The 22,609-nt window shown below is 41.1% G+C and overlaps 1 protein-coding gene across 1 annotated transcript in view; it reads right to left on the reverse strand.

Moving 5' to 3' along the window:
* Positions 1–22,306, reverse strand: part of TOP1 (DNA topoisomerase I) — an 83,501-nt gene extending 61,195 nt beyond the window's left edge. Inside the window, exons 1-2 of the mRNA XM_054573753.1 lie at positions 22,028–22,306; positions 21,710–21,734 (exon numbers count right to left, since the gene is read on the reverse strand). Coding sequence (XP_054429728.1) covers positions 21,710–21,734; positions 22,028–22,060 — 58 coding nt within the window. The 5' untranslated portion in view covers positions 22,061–22,306. The remainder of the gene's footprint in view (positions 1–21,709; positions 21,735–22,027) is intronic.
* Between the last annotated feature and the right edge of the window lie 303 nt (positions 22,307–22,609).

Genomic DNA, 22,609 nt, shown 5'->3' on the forward strand with positions numbered 1-22,609 from the left:
ATTCCCAAAGCAGTTTCTTAAAAACAAAAAAAAACAAAAAAAACCCAACAAAAATAAACTCATTTTTTTTGTAACTTTGGAGTCCCAATGCTCTGCTTAGATAGAAGAGAAATAAAACACCTAGGAATAAGAAACTTCAGTATCAAGTAAATCCACTAAAATTTGATCCAACTGTTATAAAGTCCCTGAAAGCTGGCATAATCCCAGTATGACAATGAAGCTGCAGGTTTGGAAACCAGGTGCAGAGTCAGCCTCAAGTAGCCAACAAAATCAGTGTCAAATCAGGCATAAGATGAAGAGTTCACTCCCCAAAGGGGAACCAGACACATACACAAAAGTAAAGGAAGTCAAGTCCATAAAACACTTCATTAAATATGTTCAAAAATGATTTGTCTTTCAGCACAAAAGCCTATAGCTTAACCCTAATGTTGATCAGAGACATCACACAGAGCAGCACAGAATATTAAAAGGGACTTCTGAGGAAGCCCCCTGGTTCAACAGAGTCAAAAATTCCTGATTCAAATCCTTGTTCTACTTACTATATGACCTTGGCTAAAATTCATTTAACTGCTGGGTGTATGAGAAGGCAGCATAGGTCAGTGATTAATCTTCAAATCTCTGTTTATCATTGATTTGATAACTGCGGCCTCTCTTACAGATGAAGAAATGAGCTCAGAATACTTAAGTTAAAGAATTTTATTTCAAAAGTCAAATTATTTGTGTATGGTTGTGTAATTTCTGACTAATTTCCATAAAGTGACAAACACGTTGACAACTGTCAATGAAGTACGATTATTACTGAACCCTCTTCATGATTAATTCACACGGAACTGAACTGAGCCTACCCAAACACTCCAAATAACTCAGGGGTCAGGTTATATACCTGTACTTAAGACGGCAACCATGCCAGTTCACTCTGCCCGACCAGCCAACGATGGAAAGCACGATCAAACTTTAGCTGCTCTAACAATCCTGTACCAAACAAACCTACAGGTTCTAAGGGAAGCACGGATGACCACTTTACACCTCTTAGGTAGAAAACCACTTGTGTTAGTTTAGCTGCAATCAGCAGGCGGCTAACAATGCTGCCAAACCTATTCCACCCAGGGTCTGTAATACAATCACAATTCAACCAAGGTATAAACATTTACACTTTCTTGAGAGTGAAGGACCTAAGGAAGGGCAAAGATTACTGATCTTCTTATCAACTAGTCTATAATCTTAAGGCGTTATGCCACTCCGCCATTCTTCTAAACGTTTCGGGGTCATCAGGTCAGAGCAAGAGAGAAGTCCTTCGCTTTCTTATAAACAAAGGTGGGGGAGAGACTTTTCCGGTGTAAAGGAGGGCCTCTTTGCCATGTTTTGAGCCAGACCTCTCTACACTGACTTTTGTCAGCAGGTTTTGAGACTTAAAGCATCTGTGTCACATGCCAGGCTCCTCCTCCAAACACAGTCATCAAGTGGCGTGTGGAGGATGGGGAACAGAGTTATTCAGCCAAAGCTGCCTTTCTCAAAGGGGCACTCACAGTACGACTCTGTCAAAGATAACCCCTGCTAACTCTGACACGCACGCATACAACCAGTACGTTAGGAAAGTGAACGCTGAAACCATCTGGGTGAACACACTGGGTAAAGAAATTAATTTTCTAAATAAGATAATACCTGCTCATTATTAAATCACTTCTACTGGGATAAATGCTTGCATCTTCTTCCTTCCTTCCTTCCTTCCTGACCTTCAAACCTTCGGATAACACATCTCCAGAAGCTGGAGTTTCAACAAAATCAACAGTTCTACTCAACACTGTACACTTTAAAAGAAGACTGTTTTTTGTCTAGGACAGATAACAAGCTGGTCTTGGTGATAAAGATTGGCATCCGGGAGTGTGGTCAGTATCAGGGGCGGGCAAATCTCCCCAGGAACTTAGTGCCAAACTAAAAGCAGCCAGGAAGCCTAAAAGCCCTTAACTGGAAGGGGGATGGGTTGAGGAGGTGAAAAAATTCTACCCTCCCCTCCCCTCCATACAAGCTCTTTAAACTCAAGACTTTACCAATGTTGGCCCATGGTGAATCCAGGAAACCCAGTTTGCAATCCATCTTAATGGTGGCTGGCTTTAATTTGTCACCCATAGCTTTAATTTGTATCCCACAGAACAAGAATAAGAGCTCTTATCACAGTGAGAAATTTCCAGAAGCAAGACAGAGGCTGCTCTGGCTGAGAGCTCAAAGAGCTCCAGAACTTAAAAGAAAAATGCTGGGAGAACTCAGTTCTTAACATGAACAAACAAACAAACCCGTTAAAAATTAAGAATGAGAAAAGGAACTAGTAACACTTCCAATTTTTAAAGTCCAAATTGTCATCTGTTCTCCCCAAATGTGTACTGTACAGAAACAAGACCTTCTGTCATGAACAGACTTGTTCATTATTGAAACTCATGGGCTTCACCCATTAGGGACCCCGTACCCTTGAGCTAATTAAACAAAACCTCTAGCAGAGAAGATGACATCTGGAGCAATAAATATTTCTTTTTCTTTCTTCCTTAAGGAAGCTGGGGCTCACAGTATTCATTCGAACATTTGTTCAGTGTCAAGCGTTTGCCCTCCTGAAGCTCCGCAGCAAGCGCTGACGGCCACCCCGCAGCAACAGCTGTCCAGTGAGGACCCTCTGAAAAGAGAGGGTTCCCGTAACTGCACAGGTTTTCTTGGACTTGGCCCCATTAAGCTCCAGAATCAGACTTTAACGTTGTGGTTAGAAAAGACCTTCATAAGAACTTAGGAAGTCGAAGAAAGGGTCAAACTCAAGCACACAGAGGTAGCCAATTATTGTGCAAAGTGCTTAAGTCTTTCTCCTCAATATTCAATGCTTGGTAAAATTTCAACGTTAGAAGTACATTGCATTAGAAGACAGAGTTGCTCAAAGGTAGATATCCAGCATTTTCAATTTTGTTTTTATCAGCTCTGCAGCACAATGTCAAATTTCTCAAACCTGTTACATTTTCCAAAGTATCTACATATTCAGAAGAAATGCCACAAACTGATTTAAAAACACTCAAGAACCTACCTTCGTTCTTAAACATCGGCAACTCTATGAGACTAGTGGCCAGATGCTGTCTTGAGAGCCTTGCCATGCAAAAAGACACACCGTGAGGCAGCCCACTGGTTTGCTTTAGGCCTCAATCCCACACAAAAGACTGGTTAAATGGTCAGAGGATGTTTTTGCTTCCAGTTCACTTCCACATTTAAATTTCTTTGGCTCCTTTTATACTTTTATGACAGCTACAATTACCTTAATCTTTCCTTTTTAGCCCCTTCTGGTCTGTGTATCCTACTTCGACTTACTTTACAACCTTCTCTCCTATCCCACGCCTTCCATTATTCCCCTTAAATTCAAGGTCATCTTCATTTCTTCCTTTGCTTCATATTCCCAGGGGCCTATTAATTATTGTTTTTTAAAAAAATTCAGATTCAAGTGATGGGACCACCAAACTGTCTTCAAAAACATTACTTAATTAACTATAAGGTTTTCTGAGATGAAGTTTCTAGATACGGTAAGAGGACAGAACAAGGTGCTCACTGTTACATAATTTTGCCAAGAACCGTATTTTAAAAGTCAGTTACACTTTCTAACAGTAAGACGACAACATCCTTGAAGCACCTAAGTCTTTTATGTGATGTCCTGATGAGACCCTAGGTTAATTCATTTCTTTGCTCTGGTCTCAGTTTTCTAATCTGTAAAATGGCCTCTATAGGTCCTTTACACTTCCAGTCACAAAAATTCTATGACCTTTAAAAATTGTTTTAGTTCAAAAGGATTAAGGTAAAAATAAAAATATTTAATGCTTAAGAGCAGTGATTCTCAAATGTTTCTGTGTATGAGACCTGGGGTTTAACCAGGTTGTGTATTTTACTACAAGCTCCCCAGGTTACTAGAGTCTACATTGTCCAGAATATTTTGAAAAACTCTGCCTTGTGGTTTGTTGGTCCTTTGAGCAATAAGTAACATCAAATACCAGCCACCTGCAATAATAAACATGCCATACTGATTTTATTTTAATGTTTCCATTTCAATTATATCTCTCTGTTCTTTAAAAGGCAGGCACAGGTCGTGGGCTAGTCGGTTTCTGAGGATTTTATCTTTAATTTACAGCTGAGACTACTGAGTCTCTACAACTGAGAAAGAAGTTGCTTTCACCTGATGCTCTCCCAGGTGAGCAGGAGAAGCAAGAGGCGCCTAAGGGGCGACACAGCTAGCCCAGCTTAGGTAAGGGATAGGGTACCCAGGCTCCTTAGAATAGAAACTGTGTTTGTTGTTTGGGCATCAGAGCACAGAGCCATGCTTAGAGAGAAACAGTTACCTTGAGTCCTGCTAGTGGAACTCAGTTAGGGAAACAACTAGAAAAAAGATGGATTAAGGCTTAATGACACTGCGCGCTCACAGTAAACTCTGACACTTGGCTTACAGAATCCTTTGGGAGCCAGAGGTTACCAGGTAATATGAGAAGTCCTGTGAGCTTCCTGCGATACACACAGGTACCACTAGTCAGGTAAGCAACTGGCACTACCTACCATTCCAAGGGTCAGCAAATTGTTCTGTAAAGGGACAGGCTGTAAGTAATTTAGGCTTTGCAGTCCACCTGAACTCCTCTGCAGGTACTCGGCTCCACCAGTGGGGCACAGAAGCAGCCACGGGTTATGTGGTAATGAATGAGCATGGCTGCATTCCACTAAAACTTTATTTATGGACACTGGAATTTGAATTTCATATGACTTTCCTACATCATGAAATAATATTCTTTTTAAAAACTGAGGTATCATTGATATATAACATTATATTAGTTCCAGGTATATTTAGTATTCTTTTTTTAAAATTTTTCCCACCAACCAGTAGAAAATGTAAAAACTATTTAGTTCATGGGCTATACAAAAGAAGGCATTGTTTACTGAACGCTCCACTAATTAATAGTGACTAGAAACTATCCCCCGCACTGCCTGTAGACAGAGGTGTCTTTCTCAGCTCAGTTGTGAGTGAAAACCATCCTCCCTGCTTTACCTACAAGGTTAAAAATCTACTCCTGCTCTGCAAAACTGGAGAAAATAAGTCATATGAGTGAGAATTCTGAACGGGGAGGCCAATGCTCAGGCCAATGCTGAGACCACTGCTAATTCTGCTTCTATAGCAGCAAGCTAGTTAAGTTTGTTATTTATCCCCCTTGAAGTGGAAACGTCATGCTTGTTCACATACTGCTAACCACCTCCGAAGAAATTCCTCAGTAAATATGCACACCTAGGAGATCCTTCTAAAATGGGGGAGGTAGAGTTGGTTTTAGTTAATCCTTGGTTAACAAAAAGATCCTTTTTCTTGAACATTCAGATAAAGAGAAGTTTTACTGATTTCTGGAATAACTGACTCTAAGCACAAGCTGAACTGCTAACAAAAATAAATTATTCAGCAGTCTGCTGCAAAGGCAGGCAAGCTTTCCTTAAGAGGGAAAGGATTACACATTAAAGAGCAGCAGAGCCTACTAGTCAATGACAGTAGTCTGGTAAGAATCCATTGTAAATAAAGCGAGTGCTCTATAAAAGGAGAGCTTTTTGTCTGATACAACATGAGTAGTAGCTCCACTACAGCCCAGAATTCCCAGGAAGCAGCTGAGTCACCTAGACTCCCCTTTACCTTACTTTATGTCCCATTTAAGAACTCAGGCTGTGGCATCAGGTAGGCCTAGATTAGCTTCCAGCTCTGTGGGTTACTTAGAAACTACACAGCCTTGAGCCTCAGTTTCTTCAACGATAAAGTGGAGACAGTGAATGTTCAAATTATCAGCTATTTCATCCCTATTCCATTTCTTCTTCCAACCCCCAAAATAAATGGTCATAATTTGACGCTAAAGCTGGAGGAAACGGAACCTGTTCCCGGTCTTTAAGCAGTCTATTCAAAGTGCTGAGACCTCATATGTCCACTATGTCAGTGATCCTCACAGTGGCTAAGGATACAATCTCATTTTGCTCCTTCTGACTACTACTGTGTAGCTAACTATGGGCCAGATTACTTATAAAAGTTAAGATGCAGCTTACTACTCATTATAAGCATGCAAATGGCAGGAAGACACTCCCGCCCCTCCACCGTGGGGTATAAAAGCAGACACCTGACCTGCTTTTACTATCAGCAACACCTTGGGTGAGTTAACCTCTTGAGCGCTGTCTGCTTGCCTGTACGACCTTACGTTCTTTATCACTTATGTTCAGACATTCACTTATTATTACTAAGTACGATTTAACAAATACATACTTAATTTCTTGTTATAGCAACATGTCAAAAACCTGCAATTTCGAATGAAGTTGTAGGCTAATATCAACCATTTTAAAGGTTAAAGGTGCATATAAGTTAATCCATCTAGTCACCTACAAAATAGACAGGACCTCCCTTATAGGGTTGGAGATAAAATGAGAGTTTATTCAATCCAAAAGGCCTTAAGTGTTGATCTTGAGTAGAGCTAAAGCAGTCAAGCAAAATGAAGAACTGTCTGGGCTTCCAACTGCTTTGGTAGACATGATTTTACTTACCAGCTCATAAAAACCTCTTAGAATGTTACCCAGGCTAAGGCAATGTATGCATACAGAAGGAAGACTTATTCAAACTCAAATACACCAAATTTACACCTGTTTTGAATTTTTAAGTTCCAAGAGCCCCACCCACTCCCACTCCATGCAAAATCTAAACCTGAATCTCTATGCTCCTACCTAAATTTTATCCAGAGCTGTGCTGTCCAGTATAGTAGCCACTAGCCACATGTAGCTATTTTAATCTTAAGTAAAATAAAATTGAAAAATTAAGCTCTTTGGCCACATTAGCCACATTTCAGGGCCTCAACAGTTTCATATAGCTAGCAACTACGATATGGGACACCACCGATACAGAACATTTCCATCGTGACAGAAAGTTCCACTGTCAGTGAAAGTTCTAGTTCAATCAGTGCTGACTGAAAAACATCTCGGCCCTGACCATTCCATACGCCAAAAAGGCTGTGGGGTCGATTCCCAGTCAGGGTGCATTCAGGAGGTAACTGATTGAGGTTTCTCTCTCACACTGGTGATTTTCTCTCTCCTCCCCACCTCTTGCTCGCTAAAATCAATAAACATACCCTCAAGTGAGCATTTAAAAAAAGAAAAAGGAAAAGAAAAAAAAAGTATATTGGATCCAGGTCAACATCTTCCTTTTATTGGTAGGAAGGCTGAAGTATAACATAGTGTAATTTGCTCTGGTCACAGTTGACAAAGTCAGATTGAGACCTCCTTTGTCCTGAACTCCTTGCCTAGCTAGCATTCTCCTCTCCTGACCCAGCTGCCCTGCTGGAACTCGGGCAGAGGCCTTTTGCCTACCTGGCAAGGCACAACGTGCTGTGGAGTCCCCTGAGGCCAGCTACAAGTTCGCCTGGCCAACGGAAGATGGTTAAACTTTGGGTGGTGGGCACACAATGTCATGTACGGATCATGTTATCATAGAAATGTACACCTGAAACCTGTATGATCCTACTAACCAATGTCACCGCAATAAATGTAATTTTTTTTAAAAAGTTGCCTGATTACAGTGGCCATCTCAAAAGGCAGGCCACTGCTGCACAGAGCCCCTGGAGAACCAGAGTGGCAAGGAGAGCTGCCCAGAGGACATTTCAATGAAGGTGTCAGTCCACCAAGACAGAAGCCAAACCTAGACAGAGCACGTATTTTAAGTTTCAGGAGTATGGCAAACAAATCCCATCTTACTAACTCATCTTTGGTCTCTAATATAAGACAAAGTTGGGGTTTTTTACTCTTTACTTTTACTCAAAAGTAATTAACCAGTACAAGACCCTTAAGAGGGTCGTTTGCATTTCCTATACTCTTCTGCAGTGAGTCACAAGGACATCCTTGCACTGAAATGCTTCTCCTTCCCCAGGAGGCAGAACTTAAAGGAGAAAAAGGACTTGTCTAACCTGAAAAATGTACCTTCTCAGGCCAGCTCAATTAGGACAAGTCCATTCCTGCTGGCTTGTGCTACTTTGCTTCTATTAAGTGAGACTTTATTGCCTGCAAAGTAGTGAAAATGAGTACAAACCTTCTGCCTATGCTACACAGGAATCCACAGCTCAGCCTAAGCCTCAAAATGCCCGCAAGTCCACAACTTGTCTGGCCATGGAGGTGTCAAGTGTGTTGATGTGTTGCTTAATACATTCTATTACTACTAACTCAGTCACTGGGCCTTCAATGTATATATAGCAGGGGTGTCCAACTCTCTGGCGTCTCTGGGCCACACTGGAAGAAGAATTGTCCTGGGGCACACATTAAATACACAAACAATGATGAAAACTGATGAGCAAAAAAAAGGTGTTAAGTACATTTACAAGTCTGTGTTGGGCCACATGCAGCCCGAGGGCTAGGGGCTGGCCGCCGTGGTCACATCACGAGGGACTGTGCCTCAAGTGCACAGGACGGTCTCTGGGCAACCAGCAGTAGCAAGACTATGCTTAAACACATGTATGTTCTTTAGAAGCCTCTCTGGTGCTAATTATGTAACTGGTTCCTTTTTATGCTCCAGCGGATCCTCCTCCCATTATGCATTACTCCAACTTCATAATTATAAGGAAGTACAAGTACTGGGGCCCAGCTATCGATCCTGTGAAAAAACAAGGAACACTGCTTAAGAGGATGAATCACTATAAAACTAGTTCTAGGTATCAAAAAAATGTTGTGACTAAATAATTTGTCCAGATGTTTATTTTTATCAGTCAACTTATTCGTGTCACTTATTTGACTTTGGGGAAATAGTACCTCGTACTAAGTGCTCTTTTATATGGCTCTGAGGTAGCTATTATCTGTACTTTTACAGATGATAAAACTAAGATCAGAACTGTGACTTGCTCAAGGCCACCCAGCTAACAAGAACTGAAACCCAAGTTTATCTAACTCCAAAGTCTACATTTCACTGGTAAGCATGTGGACTTTGTCAACTGTCTTTTGTTCCTCCTAAGTATGTGAGGTTCATACTTACTAAGTATGTGAGGAGAAAGTGAACCTCAAATCTTACTCTACTCCTTGGTTCTGAAACTTCAGTGTGCACCAGATCACCTGCTTGACTGCTAAAACCTAGATGGCTGAGTCCCCACTCCCAGAGGTTCAGCCAGTAGGTCTGTGTGAGGCTCAATAGCTTGCATTTCCAACAAGTTCTCAAGCAATGCTAATGATACAGAGTAGGAAACCACACTTTACGAAGCAAGGCTCTATTTGAATCCTCCTATTTCAATATCTGCCATCAGGAACTTAAAGACCCCTAATTTAATCTAAAGGTAGTGACCTCCAAAGATTAGATCCTCAGCATTCCATTAAACTTTGCTGATACCTCCTCCTCTTACCTCCTAAGCCCTGCCTTAACCATCGTAGGAATATTAGCATGAAAACAACCTCTCACTCTGTGCTCCTGTTTAGTCACCCAAACCTAAAAGATGACATCAGAATCAAATAATGACTTGTTAAAGGATCAGTATTCTGACAAGACACAAACTAAAACAGCTGCAAAGGCAGTTAACTATCACTGCTATTTAGGTAAATACTCAATGAAAGGTAGAAGATATTTATCTCGAATGGGACAAGGATCAAGCTTTAATAAACACATTTTGGAAAACACTGTTCTGATCTTTTTTAAAAACTCCCTTAATCTTAATAGCTCAACCAATAGCTCAACTTTAATCAAATGAGGTAAAACACACATCTTAGCCACTGCGACAACGGAGCCCAGATAAATTTCTCCGAAGGAGATTTATGGGTCACCTGTATTAATCAGAATCATTTGGGACTGTTAAAGGTATCTCTAATATGCAGATTTCTCAGTACACTTCACTACAGAATCAACTTGGAGGCACAGAACTAGGAATATGTATTTTTACCAAACACTCCCAGGTGATTCTTACACATGTTAGCTGGAGAACAGGGAAACTTCAGTGGGAAGTTCTCAATGTTTCTCACTTTATCTTCTATCAGTTGGTGAGCTAGGAGAGGAAGGGCTTCCCATTTCACAGCATTTGTTGAAAGTGTCTGCTTTGACCATATATGATGAGACAGCCCTCTTGCCCACTTCCTACCTAAACTCAGCGAACATGTAAATTTCCAGCCTGCAATGAAAAACTGGAACCGGAAAAGGACATGGTCTCCGTGAAAGCCAGAGAAAAGTGGTCACTTCTGGCCTGGGGATCAGTGGTGACCGCAGACAGACTTCACTGGAAAGGAAACAGTATTTACAACTATGCCTTCAATATTAAAACAGGCTCTGAGATGTTCCTAACCCTCAAGGAGCTTACAATACTTACTGCCTTCCTAAAAATAGGTGGTAAAATGGAGAAGTACTGGGTACACTTAATTTAAACCCAAGAGGCGTTTCCAGGGTAAAAAGGAACACCTGAACAGAACAAAACAGGATCATCAAGTTGTGGGAGAAGAATGAACACTGAACTTTATTTCCAGGAAATAAGGTTGCTTTTTTTTTTAAAGTCACGTTTTCAATAAAAGTACTTTAGCAAAGTTATCTTCACTTCTGTACAACAGCACGTGCTGGCATGCATGCTTACACATGCGCAATCAGTATGGATCCTGCTTGATATTCCTCTAGTCTTACTTATGCAAACACCTGTACTATGCTTTCAGTCACTTATGGACACATTTCATCATATTGTATTTTAACTTTGAAACTATTCTCTCCCAAAAATAGGAGTTCAACACACACTATCTGACATCTAAGTTCTGGAAGTTGGCTCCAGTCCTCAAGTTGTTCCATAATATTTTCAGGGCTATAAGGAGAGAAATTTTAACTTCTTGTTTGCCCAACCAGAATCCATTTTGCCATAGAGAAAACAAGCGTACTTCTGCAAATAGAGAGCTTTCGAGACATTTTGAGATTAGGGCGGTGCTAACATCTATAAAGGATTATAAAGTTCTGCTGAAGTGCCTCCTTTTATATCGTACTGCCTTCAAGGAAGGAAGGAAGGTGATTTGTTTTTAAGGGGGAAAAAAGGAATAACCATCATGAAGCGATCACCAGCTCCGCCTCCACTAACCCCGTTCCACACGCCCAGGGCTGCTGTGCTGCTGAGGTAGCTGCCTCGGGGACTGCGCAGGGCTGGGCGTCCGGCCTCAGAGGACTCCTTGTTTGCAAGTGTGGCAGGCCGGCCGTTACAGGGGCTGGTCAATTTATGTTCATCCTGCCCTTTTTGGTCTCCCAACAGGTTAACTGGAACCATGAAAAACTAAGAAACAGGTATAAGCAATTCCCAAGAGGCTCTTGTTTCTTTATTTCTGATGTTAAACAGGAAGAACTGCTGACATTGCATCCATTCCTGCAAAAACACACCGATTGTAAGAATAAGCACAGTGAGTCTAACGATTAGTCTCTCCTCGTCACATTTCTAGTATTCGTATCACTATAATACCACTATGTACTATGACCCTTCCTCTGAATTTAACAGCTTTAGTGCATTGCCCATATCAAGACACTATAATTAGGAAGGAGTAACAACAGGAACACATTCAAACTGTTTCATAAAATTAGTTTCCCAGGAGTTTAAGTACCGAGTCTAACCTTTAAGTTACTTCTGCAAAATTACAAAGATGGTGATTTCATACTCTTTATTATATTTCTAGTCACTGACAAATCTATGTGTTCAGGGAAACCTGAAGAATACTATTCTAAAATTCATTCAATACAAGTGTTTGATACAAAAAGATATGGAAAAATAAATTTACAGAACTTTAAACTATTCTGTTACAGGTGAAAAGGTTTAATGAGCTTATAGGTAGTCTAAAAAAAAAGGAAAACCTAAATTTTCTAGAATTATAATTTTGAACATCTTTGGGAATTAGGAACCTAGGTTTCCATTTTTTTCAAGGAAAGGAAAAAACCACCTAGTACTGGGAATAAATGGAGATATCACTCTGGCTAATAGTGAAGCATTAACTGCTGGAAAGTACAATGCCTTCCATCCCCATTCACCCTGATAGGACAGGAGCCTTTGGGCTGAGTCCCAATGAAAACTGTAAATCTCAATGAAGAAAGTGGTTGTACAGATCTACAATATACTAACTTCAAAGTGTTCAGAGAGCCACATGGGTTTCTCTTGTTTATCTGTGTCTAATCATTACTGGTATTTATTTTCTGAATGTTTGGATTAATGAATATGGCAAATTCAACTTTCCATTTGCAATGAAATGTGACATTCTTAGCTTCCTAAGTAAGCTATAAATATTGCACCACCCCAAATGCAAAGTGGGGAAAGGTCTTCACTAAGATTCTTAAACTGTAATTTAATTTACGAGTAAAAAATGGCTTGTACACAGCCACAAACTCAAGGCAAGTCTGTACCCTCCTGAGCCAACCTGTCTCGGATTCACAGCAGTATCATATTCAAGGCTCTCTAGTGACCTTCCCCCTTGGGTAAAATCTCACAATACCTAAATTTGAAGAAATTAAGTAAGTTCCCTTTGTACAAAAGACTAATGAGACAATCTCTGAAAGGGTTTTTTAAGGACTGGTGAGGAACTAAAAATTTTCTCCTATGCTCTACCTCTCCTAAGGTGCTCCTCGCATGCTCTCTCCTAGTTCACAGGCAAAGAAGAAAGATTCACGTCCCCTTGAGTCAGAGTCTCTGTCCTTTCCACTATATCGTGGTTGTCTGATTCGGGGCAGTGGGAAGACAGACACCCCACCCCACCCTCAAAAACTATTCACATTCTGTATCACAGGAAAATGATATAAAATAAAGAGGCCAAAATTTTGAAGACTTTTAAATCCAATCCTATCTTGAACACTCATATATTGAAAGCAATATAGCCATGTAGTTATTAATAATCACTTTCCCACAGGTTTTTTTCCCCCCATGTACTTTTAAGAACCGTATCTTTTGAAGACTTTATCTTTAAAGACTCTTTAAACTTAGATGCTATTCTGTAATTTCTATCCTACAAAATTAATTTCTCTGGCCTATCTTTAATTGAATATTAATTCTGAAGTCTGAAGTCTGGTCCTGTTGTGATGCTTCTGATAATCCTTTTGATCAATAGTATAAGATCACTACTAAGATCTTAATCTGACGGACCTTAGTGAACATGCCCCTAACTGACTGTGGTTTCTTTTCTTTAAGTAGCACTTCCAAAATAACACATTCAAGGCAATTCAGTAATGGACATGAGCTAGCCTTAAGAGCCACTGCTGAAATTCCTGACTAGATACAACTTTTTCATGGAATCTCCCAAATGCTTAGACTCATGCACAACTGTTAACATGGAGTTTACTACTTAAATTCTCATACCTACCTAAGCTTTATTATTTAAGGGGTTCTTGTTCCCAAGAATTACAATTTCCCAAGAAAGTAAGTTGGTCACTTTAAGCAACCACCTGGATAAATGAAAAATTAAAAGTCACTCAGGTGTTTTTGAGTCTTCTCAATTTAAAAATGTTTAGTGGTGCCCTGGCCAGTGTTGTTCAGTTGGTTGGAGCATCGTCCCATAAATCAAAAGGCTGCAGCTTCAATTCCCAGTCAGAGCACATGCCTAGGCTAAGAGTTTGGTCCCCTGTCTGGGCACACTGAGAGGCAGCTGATCAATGTTTCTCTCTCACTTGGATGTTTTTCTTCCTCTCTCTCTTTTTCTCTCTCTCTCTCTCTCTGGCCCCCCCCCCCATCAATAAATACACCCTCAGATGAGGATTAAAAAAAAAAAAGTTTCCAGAAGTAAAATAGTGCCCTTAGGGAAAAAACATGCTGACACAAGACACACTAAGTTTTGTGGTTAAAAAAAAAAAATCACAAATAATGATCTTGGCATTTCATTTATTAAATGCATCTACAAGGTAAAGCTCTGCATATCTTCTATAGAAAATCTATAGTTCTATTAAAGAGCTGAGAAATTAGCCACATCAATATACTTCTTTTATTTCTAAGCCTGTTTTTGCTATAGCTCAAACAAGTTCTTTTAGCAATCACTACCTTGCCTTTGACTTGTTCTTAGAAAAGGAGGAACCTAGATATATTGAGTTGGCCAAAAAGTCTGTTATATTTTTTCCATATGATGGCTCTAGTACTGCTTAGTTGTCTTTAACCTCATTCAACACTATTTTGTTAGATTGTATAGTGACAGCTGTCATATCAGCATGCATTAAAAACAAAAACATCAAAATTGGTGAATTTTTGTGCAGCCGTTTTAATATTGAAGATGGAAGAAAATACGCAACATTTTCAGTATATTATGCTTTATTATTTCAAGAAAGGTAAAAATGCAACTGAAACAAACAAACAAAAAATTGTGCTGTGACTGACTGAACGTGTCAGAAGTGGCTTGCAAAGTTTCTTGGTACTATTAACATTTTAGCCACATAATTCTGTGCTGTCAGGCTAGCTGTCTTATGCATTGCAAGATGTCTGGCAGCACCCTTGGCCTCTACCCACTAGGAGCCAATAGCAGGAGATAGCTTACAGACTCAAAATATCCAAATCAATAAAGTTATTGGTGAAAATGAAAAATGTGTCTTTTATGGAAAAAGCCATACCGACTTTTTGGCCAACCCAATGCGTATACCACCTCTTATTTTACAGTGATTGCTTGATAGTCGGAAGAGATCAGTGCAGGCTATGCAGTTCAGTTAGGTAGGGTCAACCAACTCCTGTTATATGCCACTGGTAACTCTGTAAATGTCAGAAAGACCGAAAACAGTACCAGGGAATACCAGCGAAGGAAGGAGTCACCAAGGTCACTACTTCAAATCTAACATTCAAAATAAAGACCCATTTCAGAGTATGTAGAAACTGACCAAAGTTTAAATTTTAAAATGTGAGCAGAGGCACATTCATATACGTACTTAATTCTCAATGGTTTATGAAAAATAGAAAGATCATCTTTGTATAGTGGCCAGGGCAAGTTTCATTGTAAGAACAGGGACTTAATTAGATTTTTCTGATTTCTACTGTAATTTTCTATTTTATCACAGCTGCTCAAGAGTACAATAGCGCCACATAGCCTCTTTCTTCATCACTGATACCCTTCAATATCAATCTGGTTCCAGCCTTAAAACCAAAGCATCTCTTGAAGGCCTAACATTCCAGGTGCAACGGATCTAAGCTCTCTCTACCAGCAGATAATTAAGGGCAGGCTGTGATTAACGACATCAGTACTAGAATCTTACAAATTACAGCCTGAGTGGGGTTTCTGGAATCTGAAAGGCAGCACACTATCAAAAATGGGTGGTGAGAAGGTGTACAAGATGAAAATTTTTCCTTTCTTGGTCTCTGGTTCTACCAGAAACCTATGAAATCTGTACTATATGCATTAAATTCAGATGTAATGAATACAAAAACATGGTGCTTACTAAGCTCTCAAAGTTAGTTCCCTTCCTCTCACTTCCCCTTCCGCTGCTATACAAGAGTTCAGATGGCTAACTTATTACTTTTTAGACAGCTAACTACTGTACAAAGAAATAAAGGGGTTATGAGAGTTGAGTAAAGTAAGAGGATGAGATCCCCTAATCCACTGATCCTGACACCTGCTAGGTAAGTCTTCTGCCCAACCAGTATTTTGCCTATGAAGCTTTATGTGCCTGGGCATTCATATGTGGTAGTAAGCTTAAAATCTGAACTTTTGCTAAGCAGTAAAAGGGTGCATTTCCAGTGTATTCTGCTGTAAAACTAATCTTCAACTTAATTTTTTTTTTTTGTAAACTCCAGTCAAAGATATTTCCTCCAATAAATCTCCCGAGCATATATTTTTGCTTAGCTGTCCTAAGAAAAATACAAAGAATATTTGGTCTATGGGTTGGCAGATTTGTTTTTGTTCTTAAAATACATACAGGAAAATGTCAGAATACCCAGGAAACTATTACACTTGTTCTCAGCAACAAAGACAAGAGAAGTAAAGCCCCCAATACTGCTAATTGCTTTAACACCCTTTGTTGTTGCTTATCTAGGTGTGTCTCAGAAATGCTAATGAACTGAGTTCTTTAGTTCCTTAAATCCACAGAAACTAAGTTAGTGAACTTCAAAGGCTCAGAGAGGAATTAACAGCCTGGTGGTAGAGATGCACCTAACCCCAAACTAATGGGGGGGGGGCGCAGAAGGGGGTTGTAAATAAAAATATTTGCTATACAATTCAAGATAACTTTTCAAGAACAGTATATAAGGTAAAGGTGGCAGGAAGATAACTGAGTCAGTCTAAAAACTTACAACAAATTAAAAGAAATTTAAATTGCCTAACTCCCTTGGAGTTTTTCTTTACTAAAATTTAGAGACCTAACTGACAGATAAAGACACTTAATACAGATTTTGATAATGAGTAGTCTAGCTTGATAATATTACAGCCTATAAACCATAGAGAGATACGAGATAATCAGCAAAGTCACTTCTCTCCCAGTTTGAAAAAGAATTAGAATCTCTTGAGCATACAGAATAAAAATCATGTTAAACAGTATTTATTTGCTATTAAATCATTTCAGCAAGCTATTAGTCATTTCCCGTAACACTACCAAAAATATCATTAATAGCTAACAGATATTCTACTATAAACTATAAAGCTTTTCCCACCTAATATATTCGAGGCCAGCCCATTCCCTGCCAACCCCCCCCCCCGCCACCTTCTTTATCCCTCTCCACAGTTCCCAGGTCCCATGCCATCAGCACGGAGCACACTGTGCACACCTAGATAGGCAGGTTGTGAGGGAAGGGCTGGGGTCGGCAAAATGCTTTATTATTCCATGCCATTTGCCTCTATTTAGATTTCCTACTTCAGCTACTGATCCGCAGCCATGACCCAGAGGATGGAAGGCTGCCTCTCAAACTTCAGGATTTACTGGGCATGGAAATAGAAAGATCTGTTCCAATTATTACTGCCCAAAATTTAAACACAGTTGAAAGCTTCCTTTACACACAATACCTCATTCACTTCTTAAGGGCCAGTTAGGAACTTCTCCCATCCCAAACTCTTTACCTTAAGAAGCCAAATTCTCAACTGTTTTGCCCAATGCCTTGTGATAATTAAGGGGCAGCCAGGTAATCTAAAACACAAGGCACAGAAAGGTCATTCAACTGACTCTCTCCCACCTCCAAATGCAATGAAGTGATTATATTTTACCTTTCAAGATAGTTTTTTTAACTCAGGTTCCCACAATCAAATACTCATTTCAATCATTTCCACAGTCTCATTCAAATGTACAATTGTATCCATTTTTTCCAAGGGAACTTGAAATTTTACGGGCACTCAACGTGGATTCATATGGATGCAATCCCCCACAAAACACACTTCTGGGGGAACAAATAGGTTTGAGGCAACCCAGTTTTACTTTGCACTGAAGGTATGGCAGAAGCTGTTGAAGACCTGTAACATACACATTCATTTCACACCCAACTAACATGAAATAATTTTAGTATAAACTGAAGGCTCCTAACATGAACAAACATCCAGAAAGTACAACAGAATCATTTCCCATACCATCAGCAGTAGAGGATACCTGTTATTATAATATACAGCACAGAGCTTTCTCTAATATATTTACAGACTCTAAAGGTAGACATTTTTTGCGCACACACACCTCTCCACATACCGAAAACAAACAATAAAATCCAATAGCTTAATTCTGGAATATAAGCTTTAAGACATGTTAAGACTCTCTGGCATCATATAATGTATAAATGAATACTAATTCACTAAAACCCAGAACAAATTAACAAATCCCTTTTTCAAACTCTCACAATTCCCCATTTTTATGCTGATGTTAAAGAAAAAAGTCAGACTCAATTCTTTTTTTTGCTACTACAAGTTAAAATGAGATTTGGGGACTGATCCTAGGTTCATATTTTCCATTTTACTTTACTTACCAAAAAAAAAGTATGCATTGGAGAGTCAGCATCATCTAGTGTTCACCTTTAAAACCATGAGGTATTTCAGATTCCTTTACTAACTCCTGGATTTTCTTGTTTTACTAGGAATATTGAAATCTAAAATTTGTTTGAGTTCTGATACGCTGATAATATAAAAAAGCACATGCTGACAAGCAATTCTGTTTCATAAGTATGGTACAAGGTTCTACAGCAGCTTGCTAAATCTAAAAAGGTGCCCCAAGGACTCCGGCTGGCTGCAGTGCAAGGAAGAGGAAAGATGCCGCCGGAGTCCAACGCTGAACTGTTTATGGATTGAGGAGGAAGATGTGCCAGATTTCATTTGAAGGTGCCCTCAGTTTGCAGGGTTTTTTAAATGTGAAGGGACTTTTCAGACAGCCACATCATCAGCCTTCCCATCCCCCACCCCAATCCACACCCAACAGCACAGAACTTATCTGTTAACATCAGGAACAATTTATATTTCATTCCCCCATCCAATTTGAATCCATTAAACTAACCAGAATCAACACAAGATGGTTTCAAACTATAATCCCATGTAACATTTCTCAGAATAATTACTGATGGAATCCTGCATCATACTTTGTTCATGCTGGGTAGGGAAGAACACAACTCCAACATAGATAGGCAAAACTTCAGGTCCCTGAAACAACAAAAGGATCGCTAGCCCCAACCTGATGTTACCATTATCAACTCTACAGACAGCTTGGCGGTCTGCACGGTACTGTAACAATGACTAAGCCCCACTACAGTTAGTGCTACCAGCACTCAGAAAGGAAGTCTTCTCATTTAGGGAAAAGAAATTATAGTTTCTGCTCCTGAACTCCCAGCTCCCAGTCAGTATTTTAAACACAAATACATTTCACAGACAACAGACTTCCCCAGCAGTTAAGTGTTCTAAATTCTGTAAAACAGCCAACAGTTCTAGCTATTGTAAAGAATGAGCTCCAAAGGGCAAAAATCTTTTAGATCTTAGGGGATGAGGGCAGGCAAAATGAGGGATGCTTCCTTTAGTATTATGAACTTGCACAATTAATCTGTAAGATGGGTTTAAGTTAGGTCCCCTGAAACTCAAGCTTAAGCAAACTCTTAATACAAAGTTCAGTAATGACATGTCTGTGCATAATTAAACATTGATTTTTATTTTTTTCAAAACTATTAAGAGTTACATAAATCAATCATTAATTACCTGTGTGTTACTTAATAGAGCAAGCACACAGTTACTACTTCTACAGCTTTCTTCTACACACTATTTACAAAGATAATCACTCCAGTGTCAGACACTTTGGGTGGTGTGGAGACAATTAAAGTGCTTTTCCTCTTGAAGGATCAAGTTCAGATTAAAAAGAAAGCAAATGACAAACTATCAAATTCTTCCCTCTTGCCTTTTTTAGCTCTGTAAGAAAGTAGAGATGTGCAGCTTCTAGCAGAATCATACCAGAATCACATATATAGCACAGTGGCTAAGCTTGTGAGCTCTGAAGTCCCCTAATCACTGCCCTTGGGCAAGCTGGTAAATAAATCTAAGCCTCGATTTCCTCATCTGTAAAACAGAGATGACAGTACCTAAATCTTAAGGGCCCTTCTGAGGATTAAATTAGATGATCCATGGAAAGAGCTGATATTCATGCCTGGCAGACAGGATGTATTCAATAAGTATTAGCAATTATTGTTATTACAAGTGAACACACTCTGTTAAGTCAATATAGTCAGTTTACTTCAGCCTGTATAAAAATGGCACTAAAAATCAATAACCCAACCAGCCCACAATCATTCACATATTCAATATTTCCTCTGGATAATTTAGGGGAGAACCATATTTACTTTCTGAGAAAGGACTAAACTCTGTTTCACTACTAAATATATTACATACTCAGCCCAGTTGGAAAGTCAAAAGAACACACTTTTTCTGTATTACGATACTACCTTCCTCCAAGAGAAGTTAAAAGGACATTTTACACCTACTACATCCTTCCTTTGCTTCCACATCCCAAAGAAACATGTTTATACTCTTTGCAGTTTTCCGAACAGCAGGGGCATCATTACCCTCTTTTAAAATCCTGATACATTGGCTAAACATAGTTAAGAAATACTCCAGCCCCTGACACTGAGCATCTATCTAGTCTTGCATAACACCAGCTCAGGAGTCACCTCCTGAGAAACTTTCTCCACCCCCAGAGAAAATTAAGTCCCCTTGTCTCCCAGAGCATTTTGGGTATACATATGCCCTAGCACCTACCTTATAATTAACTAATTATATCTCCCCCAATAGACTGGATTGAGGGCAAGAACAGCATTGTGACTGAAAGTTCAACTCTAGCATTTAGCACAGTGCATGACATATTAGGTGCTCAAGAAATGCTACACTTTAACTTAACCAGAATATCTCCTAGCAGAAGACCATCTCTTGCTGGATGCCCCCACTTCAAAATCTGAACATAAGGCAGCTCTCAGTAGAGCAGGCTAACATGATGGACTGCTGATTACAACATCAGAAAAACTACTCATCAGCTTCTCCCATTGGAGAGGTTCCCAGAACCCAAACTCAATTGAGCAGGATTATGTACCAACAGAATCAGTGGGAATTCCCAGCACACCACAGAGGGAAGCTTCTCTCACTAGGATTGTTGAAAAGCCCAAAGAGTGAGCCTTTTATTGGGTAGAGTCTTAACTGGAAAACTGTAGTGGAAATATTCAAAGAATAAATGCCTTGATTTGGCTGAACCCAGTTCAAAACCATAAAGATCTGGAAAAGGCAAGTCGCTCTAGATTCCTGAAAAACAGCGGCTTTGGAAAAAGAATGAACAGGAAGCAGGAGTGGGTGATGGCCATTCTTTGTTTCAACATAAATAAAATCCTTTTTTCTTCCCCACAGTCCAAAAGAAAAAGCCAGTACACTAGCACCATGATGAGATGCTCAACAACCTTTCCCTCCGACTAGTATACTCAACCGCATTTCTAAAAAAGCACTACCTTAGGCACCTCAGCCACATCGAAAAGTTCTAGCCAATAACACTTTAATTTTTAAAAATAAATCAGTATGCCACAGTCCAACATTTACACTGGATGGCCCACAGAGAACTTAGAAACTTTTTGAAAGGAGGCACTACTACCTTTGCAAACAACACAACTTGGGAAAAACAATCTCAAAATATGAAGGAGTCCACGAAGGGTAGCTTTAATTTTAGAGCCACAATTCCTATCATAAACCTCTTACAAAAACGACAACAACAACAAAAAAATAAAACAGTTGCCAAAGGACAGCTTTCATTCTGTAAGCAGAAAAGGAAACAAACGAAGCAGAAAGGGAATAACCCCCCAAAATAAAGTTCTCTTTGGAAAAAATAGTAACAATTCAGTCTCCCACCCTTCTCTCTCTGGTGAAGTCTGTGATTTATATGGCTTTGCTCTGCAGAAAGCTTTCTGGGCAGCTCAAAGAAGGAGCCGAGGGAGGGAGAGAAAGACACACAGGCACAGAAAGGAGAGGAGAGAGAAAAAGAAAATGGCGCAGAGACTAAGTCCCGACTGTCGACAAGGCGACTTTCCCGGGAGAAATCCGGGCGCGGAAAGGCCGCCCTAGGGCCGGTGTTAGGCGACATGGGGTCTCCGTTGCCCCCTCTTGGGAGGGCCGCGATTTGGGGGGGCTGGGATCCCCGGAAAGGGGGTTTAGAGGCGGCCCGATGGGAACAATGGGGCCGGTGAGCGAGGAGCCGGGACTTAGTCTCTGGGACGCCATGTCTGTCCTCTGGCCGGGTGCGGGGTAGGTGGCGGGCGACTGGGGGGCCCGGGGTCGGGGCGGGGGCCACACTCACCATTCAATCGGAAATCCGCTTCGATCTGGAGAGAGAAAAGAAGGGAATATGAAACAACAGGCACATTAAACCCCGCGGGTGGCCAACGCGCACGGCCGGGGGCCTAACCCACCCTGCGCCCCCGGGTATTGGGGCCCCGGGAACGGCCCGAAAAGGCAACCATCCCCCCAAACTATAACTTCGGGGCTTTCGTCCGGGGCCTAGCGATCCGATTTCCTCTGGCTGGCCGCCCCTGGCGGGGGGCTCCGGCCTGTCAAAGCGGCTGGGTCGGGCCCGGGGTTGCGGGGTCCGAAGCGCGGCCGGGAGGTTGGACTGTACCTGGGAATCGTTGTGCAGATGGTCCCCACTCATTTCGGCCGGACCGGCGAGCGCGGTGGGCGGCAAGGGGCGCCGAGTAGACGCAGACGGTCGGGACCGGCCTGTGCGGGCGGACGGGGGCTCTTGGTGGCTCCCGAAGGCGCGGGGAAGCGGAAGCGAGGTGGCGTCAGGTCTGACACCCCTAGAACCGCTGAGGCGGCAACAGCGGCGGCGAGGCTTACAGGCTGCCGGGCAGGTTGAGAGAACAGACCCCAGCAGTTGTGTAACAGCCTAAGTTCGCATTTCGGCTCACTGCGCTTGCGCGGCCGCTTTTAAACGGGACGTCGGCGACGTCAGAGACTCGCGAAAAGAGGCCGAGGGTTGTGGGGGCCGCCCCCTCGCGCTACCAAAGGAGGACCGGATTTTGCATGGCAAGCCCCGCCCCTAGCCCACGCGCGACGCTGTGATTTGCATAAGAGGCCGACTCCTCCCACGGCCGCCCACCCTGAACAACCTACCCTTCCTCTCCCAGCGCCTTCTCGGAACCCCGGCCCCTCTAGCTAAGCAGTGCGCAGGCGCAGCCAGGACACCGCCTCCGGACCC

This window comes from Pteronotus mesoamericanus, unplaced genomic scaffold, assembly GCF_021234165.1.
Source record: "Pteronotus mesoamericanus isolate MK-2021 breed Mesoamerican mustached bat unplaced genomic scaffold, CSHL_Meso_final contig_25, whole genome shotgun sequence".
Taxonomy (NCBI): Eukaryota; Metazoa; Chordata; class Mammalia; order Chiroptera; family Mormoopidae; genus Pteronotus; species Pteronotus mesoamericanus.